The following is a 15,873-nucleotide window of genomic DNA, read 5'->3' on the forward strand; positions in this document are numbered from 1 at the left end:
TGGATCATTGGGACCTCTTTTGGCGCAGGCGTAACCTGTACAAAAAGGATGGGTTACACTTTTGTGTAGGGGGACCAATATCCTGGCAGGGTGATTAGCGGGGGCCACTGAGGTGACTTTAAACTAGAATGGTTGGGGGGTGGGAATCAAATTAAAGAGGCTAGGCATGAGGACGTTAGTTCACAACAGGGGGATGGGAACCAGTGCAGAGAGACAGAGGGGTGTAAAGTGAGGGTAGAAGCAAAAAGTACTAAGGAGAAAAGTAAAAGTGGCAGGCCGACAAATCCAGGGCAAGCATTAAAAAGGGCCACTTTTCAACATAATTGTATAAGGGCTAAGAGAGTTGTAAAAGAGCGCCTGAAGGCTTTGTGTGTCAATGCAAGGAGCATTCGTAATAAAGTGGATGAATTGAAAGTGTAGATTGTTATTAATGATTATGATATAGTTGGGATTACAGAGACATGGCTCCAGGGTGACCAGGGATGGGAGCTCAATGTTCAGAGATATTCAATATTCAGGAGGGATAGACATGAAGGAAGGGGAGGTGGGGTGGCGTTGCTGGTTAAAGAAGAGATTAACGCAATAGAAAGGAAGGACATAAGCCGGGAAGATGTGGAATCGATATGGGTAGAGCTGCATAACACTAAGGGGCAGAAGACGCTGGTGGGAGTTGTGTACAGGCCACCTAACAGTAGTAGTGAGGTCGGAGATGGTATTAAACAGGAAATTAGAAATGTGTGCAATAAAGGAACAGCAGTTATAATGGGTGACTTCAATCTACATGTAGATTGGGTGAACCAAATTGGTAAAGGTGCTGAGGAAGAGAATTTCTTGAAAAAAGATTATGAGAGAAAACTGGCAGGGAACATAAAAACGGACTGTAAAAGCTTTTATAGATATGTAAAAAGGAAAAGACTGGTAAAGACAAATGTAGGTCCCCTGCAGACAGAAACAGGTGAATTGATTATGGGGAGCAAGGACATGGCAGACCAATTGAATAATTACTTTGGTTCTGTCTTCACTAAGGAGGATATAAATAATCTTCCAGAAATAGTAGGGGACAGAGGGTCCAGTGAGATGGAGGAACTGAGCGAAATACATGTTAGTAGGGAAGTGGTGTTAGGTAAATTGAAGGGATTGAAGGCAGATAAATCCCCAGGGCCAGATGGTCTGCATCCTAGAGTGCTTAAGGAAGTAGCCCAAGAAATAGTGGATGCATTAGTGATAATTTTTCAAAACTCGTTAGATTCTGGACTAGTTCCTGAGGATTGGAGGGTGGCTAATGTAACTCCACTTTTTAAAAAAGGAGGGAGAGAGAAACCGGGGAATTATAGACCGGTTAGCCTAACGTCGGTGGTGGGGAAACTGCTGGAGTCAGTTATCAAGGATGTGATAACAGCACATTTGGAAAGCGGTGAAATGATTGGACAAAGTCAGCATGGATTTGTGAAAGGAAAATCATGTCTGACGAATCTCATAGAATTTTTTGAGGATGTAACTAGTAGAGTGGATAGGGGAGAACCAGTGGATGTGGTATATTTGGATTTTCAAAAGGCTTTTGACAAGGTCCCATACAGGAGATTAGTGTGCAAACTTAAAGCACACGGTATTGGGGGTAAGGTATTGGTGTGGGTGGAGAATTGGTTAGCAGACAGGAAGCAAAGAGTGGAAATAAACGGGACCTTTTCAGAATGGCAGGCAGTGACTAGTGGGGTACCGCAAGGCTCAGTGCTGGGACCCCAGTTGTTTACAATATATATTAATGACTTGGATGAGGGAATTAAATGCAGCATCTCCAAGTTTGCGGATGACACGAAGCTGGGTGGCAGTGTTAGTTGTGAGGAGGATGCTAAGAGGACCCAGGTTGACTTGGATAGGTTGGGTGAGTGGGCAAATTCATGGCAGATGCAATTTAATGTGGATAAATGTGAAGTTATCCACTTTGGTGGCAAAAATAGGAAAACAGATTATTATCTGAATGGTGGCCGATTAGGAAAAGGGGAGGTGCAACGAGACCTGGGTGTCATTATACACCAGTCATTGAAAGTGGGCATGCAGGTACAGCAGGCGGTGAAAAAGGCGAATGGTATGCTGGCATTTATAGCGAGAGGATTTGAGTACAGGAGCAGGGAGGTACTACTGCAGTTGTACAAGGCCTTGGTGAGACCACACCTGGAGTATTGTGTGCAGTTTTGGTCCCCTAATCTGAGGAAAGACATCCTTGCCATAAAGGGAGTACAAAGAAGGTTCACCAGATTGATTCCTGGGATGGCAGGACTTTCATACGAAGAAAGACTGGATGAACTGGGCTTGTACTCGTTGGAATTTAGAAGATTGAGGGGGGATCTGATTGAAACGTATAAGATCCTAAAGGGATTGGACAGGCTAGATGCAGGAAGATTGTTCCCCATGTTGGGGAAGTCTAGAACGAGGGGTCACAGTTTGAGGATAAAGGGGAAGCCTTTTAGGACCGAGATTAGGAAAAACTTCTTCACACAGAGAGTGGTGAATCTGTGGAATTCTCTGCCACAGGAAACAGTTGAGGCCAGTTCATTGGCTATATTTAAGAGGGAGTTAGATATGGCCCTTGTGGCTACAGGGGTCGGGGGTATGGAAGGAAGGCTGGGGCGGGGTTCTGAGTTGGATGATCAGCCATGATCATAATAAATGGCGGTGCAGGCTCGAAGGGCTGAATGGCCTACTCCTGCATCTATTTTCTATGTTTCTATGTTTCTATTACTGGTACATCTGACTTTAGCTTCTCCTTCTCAAATTTCAGGGTAAATTCAATCAAATTATGATTACTTTTCCCTTTGGGTTATTTTACCCTGAGCTCTCTAATCAATTCTGTTTCATTGCACAACACCCAGTCCAGAATAGCTGATCCCCTAGTGGGCTCAACCATGAGCTGTTCTAAAAAGCCATCTGGTAGACATTGTAAAAATTTCCTGTTTTGGAATCCCGCACGACCTGATTTTCACGATCTACCTGCATATTGGAATTCCCCATGTCTGTTGTAAAATTGCCCTTTTGGCATGCATTTTCCATCTCTGATTGTAACTTGTAGACCACATCCTTACCACTGTTTGGGGGTCTGTATACAACTCCCATCAGGGTCTTTTAACCCTTGCAGTTCCTTAGTTCTATCCACAATGCTTCAACACCTGCTGACCCCATGTCATCTCTTTCTAATGGTTTGATTTCATTTCTTACCAACAGAGCAACGCCACCTCCTCCGCCTTCCTGGTTGCCTGTCCTTTCAATGCAATGTGTATCCTTGGACATCAAGCTCCCAACTATATTCTTCTTTCAGCCATGATTCAGTGATACCTACAACATCATACCTGCCAATCTATAACTGCTACAAGTACATCGACCTCGTTCCACATACTGCGCGCATTCAAATATACCACCTTTAGTCCTGTATTCACCATTTTCGATGTTGTCCACTTTTTACATTGAAACTCATTCTGTTGACTATTATTTTACCCTTTCATCAGCCCCTCCTTGTTAGGAGTCTTACTGCACATTGCCTCTGTTTGTAAACCAACTACCTCATCTTCAGCCCTATCACTCCGGTTCCCGTCCCCCTGCCAAATTAGATTAAATGTGTCTGAACAACTCTAGCCAATCTGCCCTCAAGGATATTGGGTCCCCGCTGGTTCAGGTGTAAACAGTCCCTTTTGTATAAGTCAAACCTTCCCTAGAAAATAATCCCAATGATCCATTGATCTAACCCCCTGCTTCCTGAACCAGTTCCTTAGCCACACATTCACCTGCCAAATCTCCTATTCGTACCCTTACTGGCACGTAGCACAGGCAGCAATCTTGAGATTGCTACCTTGGAGGTCCTGTTTCTCAGCTTTTTACCTAGCTCATTAAAATCTCTCTTCAGAACCTCCTCACCTTGCCTACCTATGTCATTGCTGTGAATATGTACCAAAAATTCTGGCTGCTCACTCTCTCCCTTTGAGTATATCACAGACCCAATCCAAGACATCCTTGACCCTGACACCTAGAGGCCACTTACCATCTGGGTGTCCCTATTGGACCCGCAGAACCTCATCTCTGTTCTTCTGACTGTAGAATCTCTAATCAATACTGCAGTCCTCTCCACCTCTCTGCTCTTCTGGGCCACAGCACCACACTCAGTGCCAGAGACCTGGTCACTGTGGCTCCCCCCTCACCACCGGCAGGTCACCCCCCCCCCCCCCGCCTCAGTAGTATCCAAAGTTGTGTACTTGTTATTGAGGGGAACAGAACAGCCACAGGTATATTCTGCACTGGCTGTGCACTTCCCCTCCTCCTCCTGACAGTCACCTAGTTACCCGTCTCCTGAAACCTAAGGGTGACTATCTCAGAATCTCCTATCTATTACCTCCTCATTCTCCCGTATAAGTCAAAGGTCATCGAGCTGCAGCTCCAGTTCCTTAGTATGTTGTCGCAGGACCTGTAGTTCAGTATACTTGGAGCAGTTGTGTTTATCTGGGAGACTGGAGGTCTCCCCACGTCCCTCAAGCTGTACAAAATACTGCCCCTGGAACCATTCTTACTATACTCCGCTCTAATAGATGAGGAATGATCAAATAAGAACACAGAGAGAACAACGTACAAGACAATCTACCTCACCTTAGCCTGCTGAGCCAAAGCCACTTTGGCACTCTCCAAAATTAATGGCCACTCTGCTTGAACTTGAGTTATTCTTATTGGCCCTTCCTAATGAATCCCTGTTATTGATTGGTTGCACCTCCAATTAGAAAAACTGCTGCAAAACTCTGCTTTTGAAATCTCAGTTGCCGCCCTGATTAAAAAGTAGCTCTTTTCATGCACCCCTGCTCCAACTCCACATGCATTGACAAATTAGAAATAAAACCAGCTGTTGTTTTCTTTTGCTTTATGTTTTGTTATTAGCCGAAATGATAAAAAGAACTTCATTTGATGTCTGCTGACGATATCATGATTATTAAGCTATACCTTTTTTCCTTTCCACAGAAAGCACTATGTGAATATGCCAGTAGCCTGGCTCTTGTTCCAGACTCAAATATAGCTCTTAGAAGAGACCTACAGGAGGCTCGAGCTCGATGTCTAAGCTATCTTGGCAGAGACGAAGATGCCTTGGATATAGCACAAGAATTGGTTAGTCATAACAATGTCAATGCAAAATTAAACTAACATTTTAGCGGCTACAAATTCTATGGTAAGTGTCACAAAGTGACAGAGTAACTCCATCAGCGCTGAGTTGGAAGGTCATGGGCTCAAATGCACAAGGCTTGATGATTATGGTAATTTCGGCAATAGTGAAAGTCACAACTTTTGCTTGAGAAACTTCTTGAGGTCAATATGAGTTCCAACAGCACTGTTTCCAAAAAAAAAGTAGGGGGAGTGCTGACCAGCATTTCTCTCTACAGCCAATAAGCTGTATGTATTGTGGAAGTTTGCTCTATGTATATTGACTGTGGTGTTTACTACATCACATTACATTCAGCATTTTGTCTTTCCTTTAGTACTTCTCAATGTACAGTACTATGCACGTATATATAGTTAGTGTGCCCAAGACTTTTGCATCCTTTGTTCCCGCCAGATTTACAAACTCGCTCTCTGCTCCACGTTGACAAATACACCATATAAGAGTCTTTTATTGCACTGTACAGCTGCCGCCGAAAAGCAACATGACATATATGAGTGATGATAAACTTGATTATGATACGGATTTGTATTGTGGACTGAAAGTGGGAAAGGGGCGTGGAGAACAGAAGCTTGTTTGGGAAAAGGGGAGGGAGAGAGGTGAGGGAGCACGAAGCACAAGAGAGGGATTCTGTGATGATCAATAAACTAATTGTTTGGAATCAAATGATCTTGCCTGGTATCTCAGTGCTGGGTGTGTCTGCTCCTGCACCACCCCCCACCTCTGGCACTCCTAGCCACTTGTCCACACCACCCCCCACCGCAGCGCCCCACCCTCACCATTCCCGACATCCTGCCAGATTTACAAACTCGCTCTCTGCTCCACATTGACAAATACACAGTATAAAAGTCCTAGGCACCCAAGCTATATATATGTGCCTGAGACTTTTGCACAGGACTGTACTTCTGGATGTAATGGCATGCAAACAAAATATTTTCACTGTATCTCACCAAAAGTGACAATAATAAAAGAATCAGCAGTTAATGGGCTGTTTCACTGCTTTGGAGAACCAATCTTCCCTTTTTACCTGAAAGAATTAAACAGGAGAAATTAGAATATGTTAACGATTAGTATTATCAGAAATATGCAACGCATCTTTGTGTTGATGCTAGAAAGTAAAATATTATTCTAAGCAGATTTTAAACCTAGATAACAGTCTGGCAATCATATGACCATAGACAACGCCTTATAAAACACCAACTAAGTTAAGTTTCTGTGGAGATGTGAAATATTTGCAGTCCAGTGTAGGCTTGCTGCACGTTGCAGTGTTGGAACAGTGGACCTCTTTATTAATAGGTTTATTATTGTCACCTGTACCGAGGTACAATGAAAAGCTGTGTTTTACATGCTATCCGTACAGATCATTGCAAAAGGTAAGCACTTTGATGTAGTACAGGGGAAATGCAATAACAGACTGTAAAATATAGTGTTTGTGCTACAGTTACAGATAAAGAGAAAGTGGACTGCAGGTAGGCAAAAAGGTACAAGGGCCAAGATCAAGAGTTCATTTTTATCACAACAGGTCTGTAATGACAATGGGATAGAATTGAGCCTGGTGGTGTGCATTTTCATGCTTTTGTATCTTCTCTCTGATGGAAGGTGAAGAAGAGAGAACAACAGAGGTGGAGGGGTCTTTCATTCTGTTGGCTGCTTTCCTGAGGCAGTAGGAAGTTGGTGGAAGGGAGACTAGTCTTTGTGATGGACCAAGTTGAGTCCACAACTCTCTGCCGTTTCTTGCGGTCTTGGGCAGTGCAGTTGCTGTACTGAGTTGTGATGGATCCGGACAGCATGTTTTCATTGGTGCGTACCAGCATGTTCCAACTCTGGGAAAGACTTAGAAGTGGCCCAAGCAGCAGCTTTTTCGCACAGAGCTTGGTGCACGTATCGAATGAGCTGGCAGAAAAAGTGTTGGAGGCAGGGACGATACCAATTTTTAAAAGGTACTTGGACAGGGACATGGATAAGAAAGCTTTAGAGAGATAGGAGGCAAACACAGGTAGATGGACTAGCTTAGATGGGCAGATTGACATGATTCCTGAAGGAGGCTCTCGGCCCGAAACATCAACCGTTTATTCATTTCCATAGATGCTGCCTGACCCACTGAGTTCCTCCAGCACCTTGTGTGTGTTATCGTGGCATGGAACAGTCGTGCCAGAGGACCTACTTATGTGCTGTATGACTCTGTGATTCGAGCTAAGACTGTTCCTAAAGGGGTCACAGATTGGAAGGATGATGATTGTGTTATTAAAGGAGGTCGGTGAAAATCAGCAAAGCTGCAGGTGTTGGAACAAAAACAAAAACGGAAAATGCTGTAAGTACCCTGCAGGTCGGGTTGCATCTGTGGGAAGAGAACCAGAGTTTTAAGTTTCAGGTCAGAGACCCTTCGTCAGAACTGAAAAGGAGACAAAAGAAGCTTGCAAAGGTTGGGGAAGGAGGGTGGCTCTGATAGACTGAAACAGATGTGACCATGGGATAAACTGTAAACAGGCTGTCTGGATAATGAGTGAATGAGCATAGTCAGAGTGAGAACATAAATAAAAGAACCCAGACAAAAAGATGTGGGAGTTGTGAAATGCAGAGCAGGAAGATATGCCTGGCAATCAGCCTGAGTACAAAAAAAACTAGGTTTATTGGAAGTCCATTCTCCGATGGAAAACAGGAGTAAATATAAGTAAGCAAATTGTTAACTATAAACATGAGAAAGTGCAGATTCTGGAAATCCAGAGCAACACACACAAAATGCTGGAGGAACTCAGCAGGTCAGGCAGCATCTATGGAAATGAATAGATAATCGACGTTTTGGCTGAGACCCTTCTTCAGGACTGAGAAAGAAGGGGGAAGATACCAGAATAAAAAGGTTGTGGAGAGGAAAGAGGCTAGCTGGAAGGTGATAGAAGGAATCTGGTAGGAGAGGAGAGTGGATCACAGGAGGAGGGGGCCTAGGAGGAAGTAATAGGAAAGTGAGAAGAGGTAAAAGGTCAGAGTAGGGAATGCGGGGGTGGGGAGGGTTGGAATGTGTTTACTGGAGGAGAAATCAATATTCATGCCATCAGGTTGGAGGCTACCCAGATGGAATATAAGGTGTTGCTCCTCCACACTGAGGGTTGACGAGCTTATTCAGAAGTATAGCTAGCTGACTGAAATGATAATGAGTCATAGAATTGTGCAGCATTGAAACAGGCCTTTCAGCCCGTCAGATCTATTCTGGCCATCGTGCCCACCTGTGTGAATAATATTTCCTTGCATTAATTTCATGTCCCTCTATGTCTGCTCATTCAAGTACGTCTAGATGCCTCTTAATAGTTTAGAAGGGGAAATTTGTGGGACTGTTTAAAGGGGAATTTTATCAGTTGGAAAAATCACCACCTGCGATTGACCTATAGCCAGTGTTGTTGTCTCATTCAGTAACTTTGCGTTCTAGGTGCAATAAACACTAATTGCAGTGCAAAGTTAAGTACGCATCACTTCTAGCTCAATTTCTTGCTTGCGTTGATGTATCTTAAATACTTAGACCTCTTTAATTCTGTTTGTTGTGTTTTTTTTCCCAAAGAGATCTGAAGTAACAAACACAGACCACCTCACCACGGTTCTTAATCTCAACATTAAAATTTATCACAATGCCGGAAATCTGATGCAAGAGCTTTGCTGTTTACAACAGTTAATTTCCTTGCATCCGCTCAACCCGTGGTATTGGAAGAAGATAGCTGAAGCCTACCTTGGTCTTGCTCAAGGTTTATCATCGCCAACAGCACCACCTGTCCCAGACTGCAAGGGCGGGCACTGCCTTAGAACATCACAGCAGTCAGCAAGAGAGGCAGAATCCTCTAAAACTGGACCTGACTGTGCACGGCTGCAAGGTGAAAGCAAAAGATCTCCCATGTCGGAGACTTGTGAAAGGCAGTTGGTGTGCTCTGCAAGTGTGTCCACAGAAGAGCATTCAGTTCTGATGCTGACAAGAAGTAGAAAGCCACTGGAGCCAGTGAATGGTTCATCATCCTGTTCAATCATTGCCGCTAACATGGAGTCCAAAATTGGAGGAGAGCTGCAACATCTGTGGCTATTTGCATATTCGTCCTTTGTGAGAGCAAGGTATGTTCTCAGCATGTAAACTACATTTGTAGATGTGTTGTTTGTCAGAACTGGTTTGGAAATACTCAGCAGGTCAGGCAGCATCTGTGGATAAACAAATGCAGTTACAGTTAATATTTCCCATCCAAAAGAAGAACAAATTACTGGAGGAATTCAGCAGATCAGACAGCATCTGTGGAGGGAATGGACTCTATTCCTCCAGCTGTTTGTATTTTGCTGCAGATTCCAACGTCTGCAGTGTCTTGTGTCAGCATTTCTTGTGAATGATCTTACTGTTTCTCTTCACAGACATTGACTCAGCTGCTGAGGATTTCCAGCATCTTTTTCATCTCTTTTCATTTCAGACTTTTAATATCTGCAGTATTTTCCTTTTGCAATAATTTATCTCATTGTTGCTGGCAGCATACAACACATCCTTTAGTCAAACATTGTCTTACATTCTTCACTTCAAAATATTGTGACTTGCTGAAAGTGGAAATCATTGTTACATGGAGGGCAACAGGAGATCTGGGATCTCAGTAAACAGAGGAGTGAGGGACTGATTTACATTCATTTTGGGTATAGACAGACAAATACAATAAGGGAAAGAGGAACTGGATAAAGGTTTGGAAGTATATGCCACAATTTTAAAAAATTCTTAAAAACATAAATTCTGCCATGTTCTGAGTCAGAAAGGTTTTTGTATTATTGATCACAATATACTTAAAAAGGTTCAAATTAAGCCAGTTATTAGGTTCCAGCCATTCTTTATTATGAACAGTTAATTGGTCTGTTTTTGCTTGCTTTAGGAACTGCTGGCCTTTTCTGGCTTGCAGTTTTACTGTTGTCTGGATCCTCTATAAGTGTATTACAAAATGCATCTTAACATTCCTCTGAGATGAGCACTGATGTACTGGGCTGAAACATAGATGCTCTGTTCTGGGGTTACTTGAATGGGAGTACCAACCTCAATTAACTTCCTTTATTTTTCGTTATTAGTTTTTAGTTTTTTTAATCATTTCTAGTAGATTAAGCTATTTTCATTGTTTGATTAATTTTTCAAATCTATACAAATAAGTTAAAGTATTCAAGTTTAATTATTTCAGAGGCATTTAGAAATAGTCCATAAAGATTTTCCAGCTGCCTGAAGGCCAAGATGGCAGTCCGTGGGCAGGGTATCAGATCCAGTGCTTGTGACCCCCTTGGTTTGGAAGATGGCCGATGCAGCAACCTCTCCAGCTCGATTAGTTCTGCAGTGACAGAACACAAATTGAGTTGTCGTGAGACACAGAGGGTGAGTTCCATGGACAAGTCAAGGATGTTATTTAAAGGAGACATTATTTAGCTGGGTGCTATCAAACATGGGGGCAGTATAAGTTGATCAACACATTCCTAAGTTAGTTTCTTGGAGCAGGCGTGCAGAAAGATGGCTAAGAGTAAGAGTCATGTGCTGCACGGAGACACCAGAGAATGCAAATGCTGGAATCTGGAGCAAAACAATCTGCAAGAGGAAACCAGAGGTCCATGAGCCAGTGCTCTTTAGGGGTTAGGAAGTGGAGAGGGTCGGTAACTTTAAATTCCTTGGTGTTACCATTTCAGAGGATCTGTTCTGGGACCAGCGGTGCCTCAACTTTCTAAGAAGTTTACGTTGATTCGGCATATCATCTAAAACTTTGACAAACGTCTATAGATCCTCAGTGATGAGCACCCTGACTAGCTGTATCGCAGTCTGGTATGGAAACACTAATGGCCTCCCCACCTTTGAGCTCATCTACAAGGAGAGCTGCCACAAGAAAGCAGCTTTCATCATCAAGGACCCCCACCATCCAGGCCTTGCTGTCTTCTCATTGCTGCCATCGGGAAAGAGGTACAGGAGCCTTAGGTCCCACGCCACCAGATTCAGGAACAGTTATTACCTTTCAACCATCAGGCTCCTGAACCAGAATGGATAACTTCACTCACCTCAACTTTGAACTGATTCCACAACCTGCAGACTCATTTTTAATTTGTTGAGTTATGTCATGGAATAGGCCCTTCTGGCCCTTCAAGCTGCACCGCTCAGCAACTCCCGATTTTCATCTGAGCATAATCACGGGAGAATTTACAATGACCAATACAGGCATCTTTTGGGCTGTGGGAAGAAACTGAAGCACCCGGAGGAAATCCTCACAGTCACGGGGAGAACGTCAACACTCCATGCAGGCAGCGGCAGAAATTGAATCCTGGTCAGTGGTACTGTGAAGTGTTGTGCTAACCACTACATTACCATGCTGCCCCACGACTCTGTAATTCATGTTCTCAATATTGTTCATTAATTAATTTATTATTAGTTGTGGGTTTTTTTTGCAGTTTGGCGTCTTTTGCACATTGTCGGTCTTTATGTGTAGTTTTTCATCAATTCTATTATATTTCTTTGTTCTACTTTGAAGGCCCACAAGAAATAAATCTTAGAGTAATATTTAGCGACGTACACTCAGTGTCCACTTTATTAGACACAGGAGGAGAACCCAGTGTTGATCTTCTGCTACTCTAGCCCATCCACTTCGAGGTTCGTATTGTACGTTCAGAGATGCTTTTCTCCACCCTACTTGTAACGTGTGGTTATTTGAGTTACTGTCATTTTCCTGTTAGCTCGAAACAGTCTGGCCATTCTCCTCTTGACTTCTCTCATTAACATGGCATTTTTGCCCACAGAACTGCCACTCACTGGATGTTTTTTTGTTTCCCGCACTGTTCTGCCTCTAGAGATGCTGCTTGTTTTGTACACGCATCACTTCCTGTTGGTAAGCTGGCTTTTGCAAATGCCATGATAGCATTCATTTCGAGGTCTAGAATACAAGAGCAAGGCTGTGATGCTGAGGCTTTATAAGGCATTGGTGAGACCTCACCTTGAGTATTGTGAACAGTTTTGAGCCCCTGTCTAGCTTTGTTTACAACACGCTGTGAGGGCAGTAGATGCACCGTTCTCTGTAAACTCTAGAACATCCCAGGAGGTCAGCAGTTTCTGAGATACTCAGACCACCCCATCTGGCACCAGAAATCATTCCACAGTCACTTAGATTACATTTCTTTGTCATTCTGATGTTGGGTTTAAACTATAACTGAACCTCTTGATCTTGCATACATTTTGCATTGAGTTGTTGCCACATTATGAGCGGATTATATATTTGCACTAATGAGCAGGTGTACCTAGAAAGTAGCCACTGAGTGTATTGTATAACGTACTTCGATAATAAATCTACCTTGACCTTTGCTGGAGGAATTCAGCAAGTCAGGAGGAAAAGAGTTATCAATATTTTGGATCAAAACCCTGCGTCAGGACTAACATTAAGCACAGAAACAATGTTATTGATCCATTGTCCTCTGGGTTAAGGGCCTGGTCCATCACTGTTGCTCAAAGCTTTGCTCTATTATCCTCTAAACTTTGCACATTAATGACTCTGTTCATCTCTAATATATCTTCAGTCTTCTGGAGATATCATACATAGTTTGCAATCGATGGATGCCTTTGTTTTTCCTGTTGTTGCTCATTGCTTTATTTATTATTACTGTTCGCTGTGCCAGCTTCACACAAGCAAGGAATTTCATTGTTTCCTGTTTTTATATGACAATGAATTCAGCTGAATTGAATATCCAGCTATGATGCTGAAAAAGACACACTGCAGAAACTCTCATCACATTCACGCTTGCATTCAAAGGGGAGATAGCTATGAGACAACTACTCTCTGACTCTCCCAGATATGGTCCCTACAATGTAGCAGATGTGATTACTGTCCAAAATCCAGAAATGTTGTGATCCATAAGTGTTCCGATTGAAGATCTTGTGTATTAAAGCAAGAAATAATGCTCGAGGAACTCAGCAGGTCAGGCAGCATCTGTACTCTTGTGTTTCCATCTTGTGTCCTAAAACAAAAACCTCAAAGGTAGCCCTTTGAGATATTTTTGTTACTAAATGCAGTTGTTGAGTTTGACTAGATTCATTAAAGTGAGTTTCAACTCATCAGTGCAAGATGAGCCGAGACTGACTGGGCTTTGCCTTTGACATATTGCTTAACGATCTGTTATAGCTCTCTCTGCAGTGTGAACAGCTAGCTTATGAAATTGTCTGTGCTCAGACTTCTGTTGCAGATGATGAAGCCTCAGCAGACATCATTTGTCCTGGAGAGGAGCCAGGCTGTGCAGGAAGAGATCAGTCAGCAGCTCAGCAGGCTGTATCAGAGTGAAGAGTTGCTGAATGTCCTAACCAAGGTACAGTGAGCTTTGGTTGTTTGAGTGTGTATTTGTATTTATTTTATTGAGACACATTGTGGAATTGGCCCTTCGAGCTGCACTGCCCAGCACTTCCTCAATTTAACCTTAGCCTTATCACAGGACAATTTACAATGACCGATTAACCTACCAGCCAGCTTGTCTTTGGACTGTGGGAGGAAACAGGAGCACCCGAAGAAAACCCACACGGTCACGTGGAGAACGTACGAACTCCTTACGTGCAGTGCCGGGAGTTGAACCTGGGTTGCCTGTACGGTAAAGTGTTGTGTTAACCACTACACTACCGTGTCACCCTTTTATATACCAGAAACTGAGTGAGTTTCTCAATACCAAGAGCTCCTACAGGTAAGATAACTGGCATCGTTTTCTTTTAAACTGCAGTGAATAGAAATTTGTCTTCAGTCACAGGTCCTAAAGTACAATGTCTTTGAGTCTGTATATTTTATTCTGCTTCCAAAATTTGGTACACTTTAATCTTGGGCCTATATACTGTATATCTGCAGTCTCACACAGAGAATAGGACAGTATACAGCACAGGAACAGGCTAATTGGCCCACCATGTCTGCCTAGAACATGATACCAAATTTAACTAAATCTCTTCTACCTGTACTTGGCCCATATCCCTTCATTCTCTGCAGATTCATGTGACGTTTAACAAATACCACTCTCATACCTGCTTCCACCACTGCCCCTGACAGCCCATTCCAAACACCTAACACTCTCTGTATGTTTAAAAAAAAATCTCTTCATGTCTCATTTAAACTCCTCCCCCCACCACAAGTACCTGGCCTCTAGTACTTAGCATTGCTACCCTAGGAAAAGGAATCTACTATCTTCCCTATCTATTCCTTGTGCAATTTTATAAATATCTTTCAGGTCTCTCCTCAGCCTCCCACACGCCAGAGAAAACAAGGCAAGTTTCTACAGCCTCTCCTTTTTCTTTGCTCATACCCTCTAATCCAGGCAGCATCCTGGTAAATCTCTTTTGCACCCTTTCCAAAGCCTCCACATATTTCCTGTAACGGGATGACTAGAAATAGACACAATCTCCAAGTGTGGCCTAGCCAAAGTTTTATATAGTTTTACATGATGGCTGCCTCACAAGTGACAAATAAGTGAAATTTGGTGCAGATCCTTGTAGCTATGTATGGGGACTGTATTGGTCATGGACATTTCTTTATACACAGCCAAATAGATTTTAGTGACCTGTGAAATTTCCATCTTTTGGAATGATTGCTAAATTCATAGATTTAAGCGCAGCTCTGAGTCTTCATCTTGACCCAGGTCATTATGCACGTAGCACTGAGTGATGGATTTGAATTGAAGGTAAAGCAGAAAGAATTCAACTTCAAGTTTATTACCATCGTCATGCATACATACCCAGGGTGTAATTGCCATGAAAGTTGGCCTTTTTGCAGCAACAGCACAGTATCTTACAAACACACGTTAATATAGACATAAATTATACATAATAAGAGCAGGGGTTGAGGGTGTTTTGTCTCAGTTCAAGAATCTGATGGCAGTGGGGAAGACACTGCTGTTGAACCTTGAAGTGTGGGTCTTCAGACTTCTGTACCTCGTGCCTGATGGCAGCATTGAGAAGAGGAGAGTGCTGCATTGTCAGTAATCCTTCTTTGGATGTGATGTTAAAAGTAAGATCTGTTCAGATGTATATTAAGGATCTCATTCATGTTATTTCAATGCTCAGAGAGTTCACCTGGCCGGCATTTTTGCTTTAACCAACATCATCAGATTTGCTTCATGTGCATCCTTGCAGTGCGCTGCCATATTAACATGCCTAACAAGTCTTTGCAACAGTAAGCACTTTGAAAGGTCTCTGAGGCGGTCTAACGGTGCAAATCTGCTTCTGATTTTGCGGAAAATATCACAATTGATATTTCTGGATGCTTTTTTAAAATGATGGTTATATTTTATTTGATTTCCTTTGGGATCCATTTTAACGACTCTATATGATTAAAGTTTAGAAGTATGTCATTCCACTTGGCAAGGGTTTCTTTGCGGTTATATAGTTTAAAGACTCGCCTGGCAGAACATATTGTACAGTTTATTTTAGACTATGTCAAAGTTGTTGGGCCTGCAACATATGCATGTAATTTGGCGTGTTGTGAGCAAGAGCATCTGGATGTGATCCTAGTGTGTTAACAAACAGTAAAGTTCATTTCACTGAGACAGCATGCAACAGGAAATTGTCCTCTAAATAAAACAATTTACTGTATCCTGTAGACTGGTGGTTTGATCCCCTTCATTATCCACGGAGCTACCCTGGGAGGATTGCATTTAACTTACTCAAAGAATATTTTTGTTAATGTTTGTCTTTAATGCAAAACATC

At 42.7% G+C, this 15,873-nt stretch overlaps 1 protein-coding gene across 2 annotated transcripts in view; it reads left to right on the top strand.

Annotated features, from left to right (window-relative positions):
- zgc:101716 (uncharacterized protein LOC492784 homolog) overlaps window positions 1–15,873 on the top strand; it is a 35,757-nt gene that overhangs the window by 15,251 nt on the left and 4,633 nt on the right. The window contains exons 3-6 of one of the 2 annotated variants that reach the window (XR_010018964.1): window positions 4,993–5,136; window positions 8,736–9,274; window positions 10,853–11,801; window positions 13,369–13,492. Coding sequence is in view for 1 of the 2 variants with exons in the window: in XM_063056228.1 (XP_062912298.1) it covers window positions 4,993–5,136; window positions 8,736–9,274; window positions 13,369–13,501 (816 nt within the window). In the remaining variant the exon portion in view is untranslated. Of the gene's footprint in view, window positions 1–4,992; window positions 5,137–8,735; window positions 9,275–10,852; window positions 11,802–13,368; window positions 13,502–15,873 lie in introns of those variants that run through there. The other variant, XM_063056228.1, reaches the window with a different exon arrangement.

This window comes from Mobula hypostoma, chromosome 1 (genome assembly GCF_963921235.1).
Source record: "Mobula hypostoma chromosome 1, sMobHyp1.1, whole genome shotgun sequence".
Classification (NCBI taxonomy): domain Eukaryota; kingdom Metazoa; phylum Chordata; class Chondrichthyes; order Myliobatiformes; family Myliobatidae; genus Mobula; species Mobula hypostoma.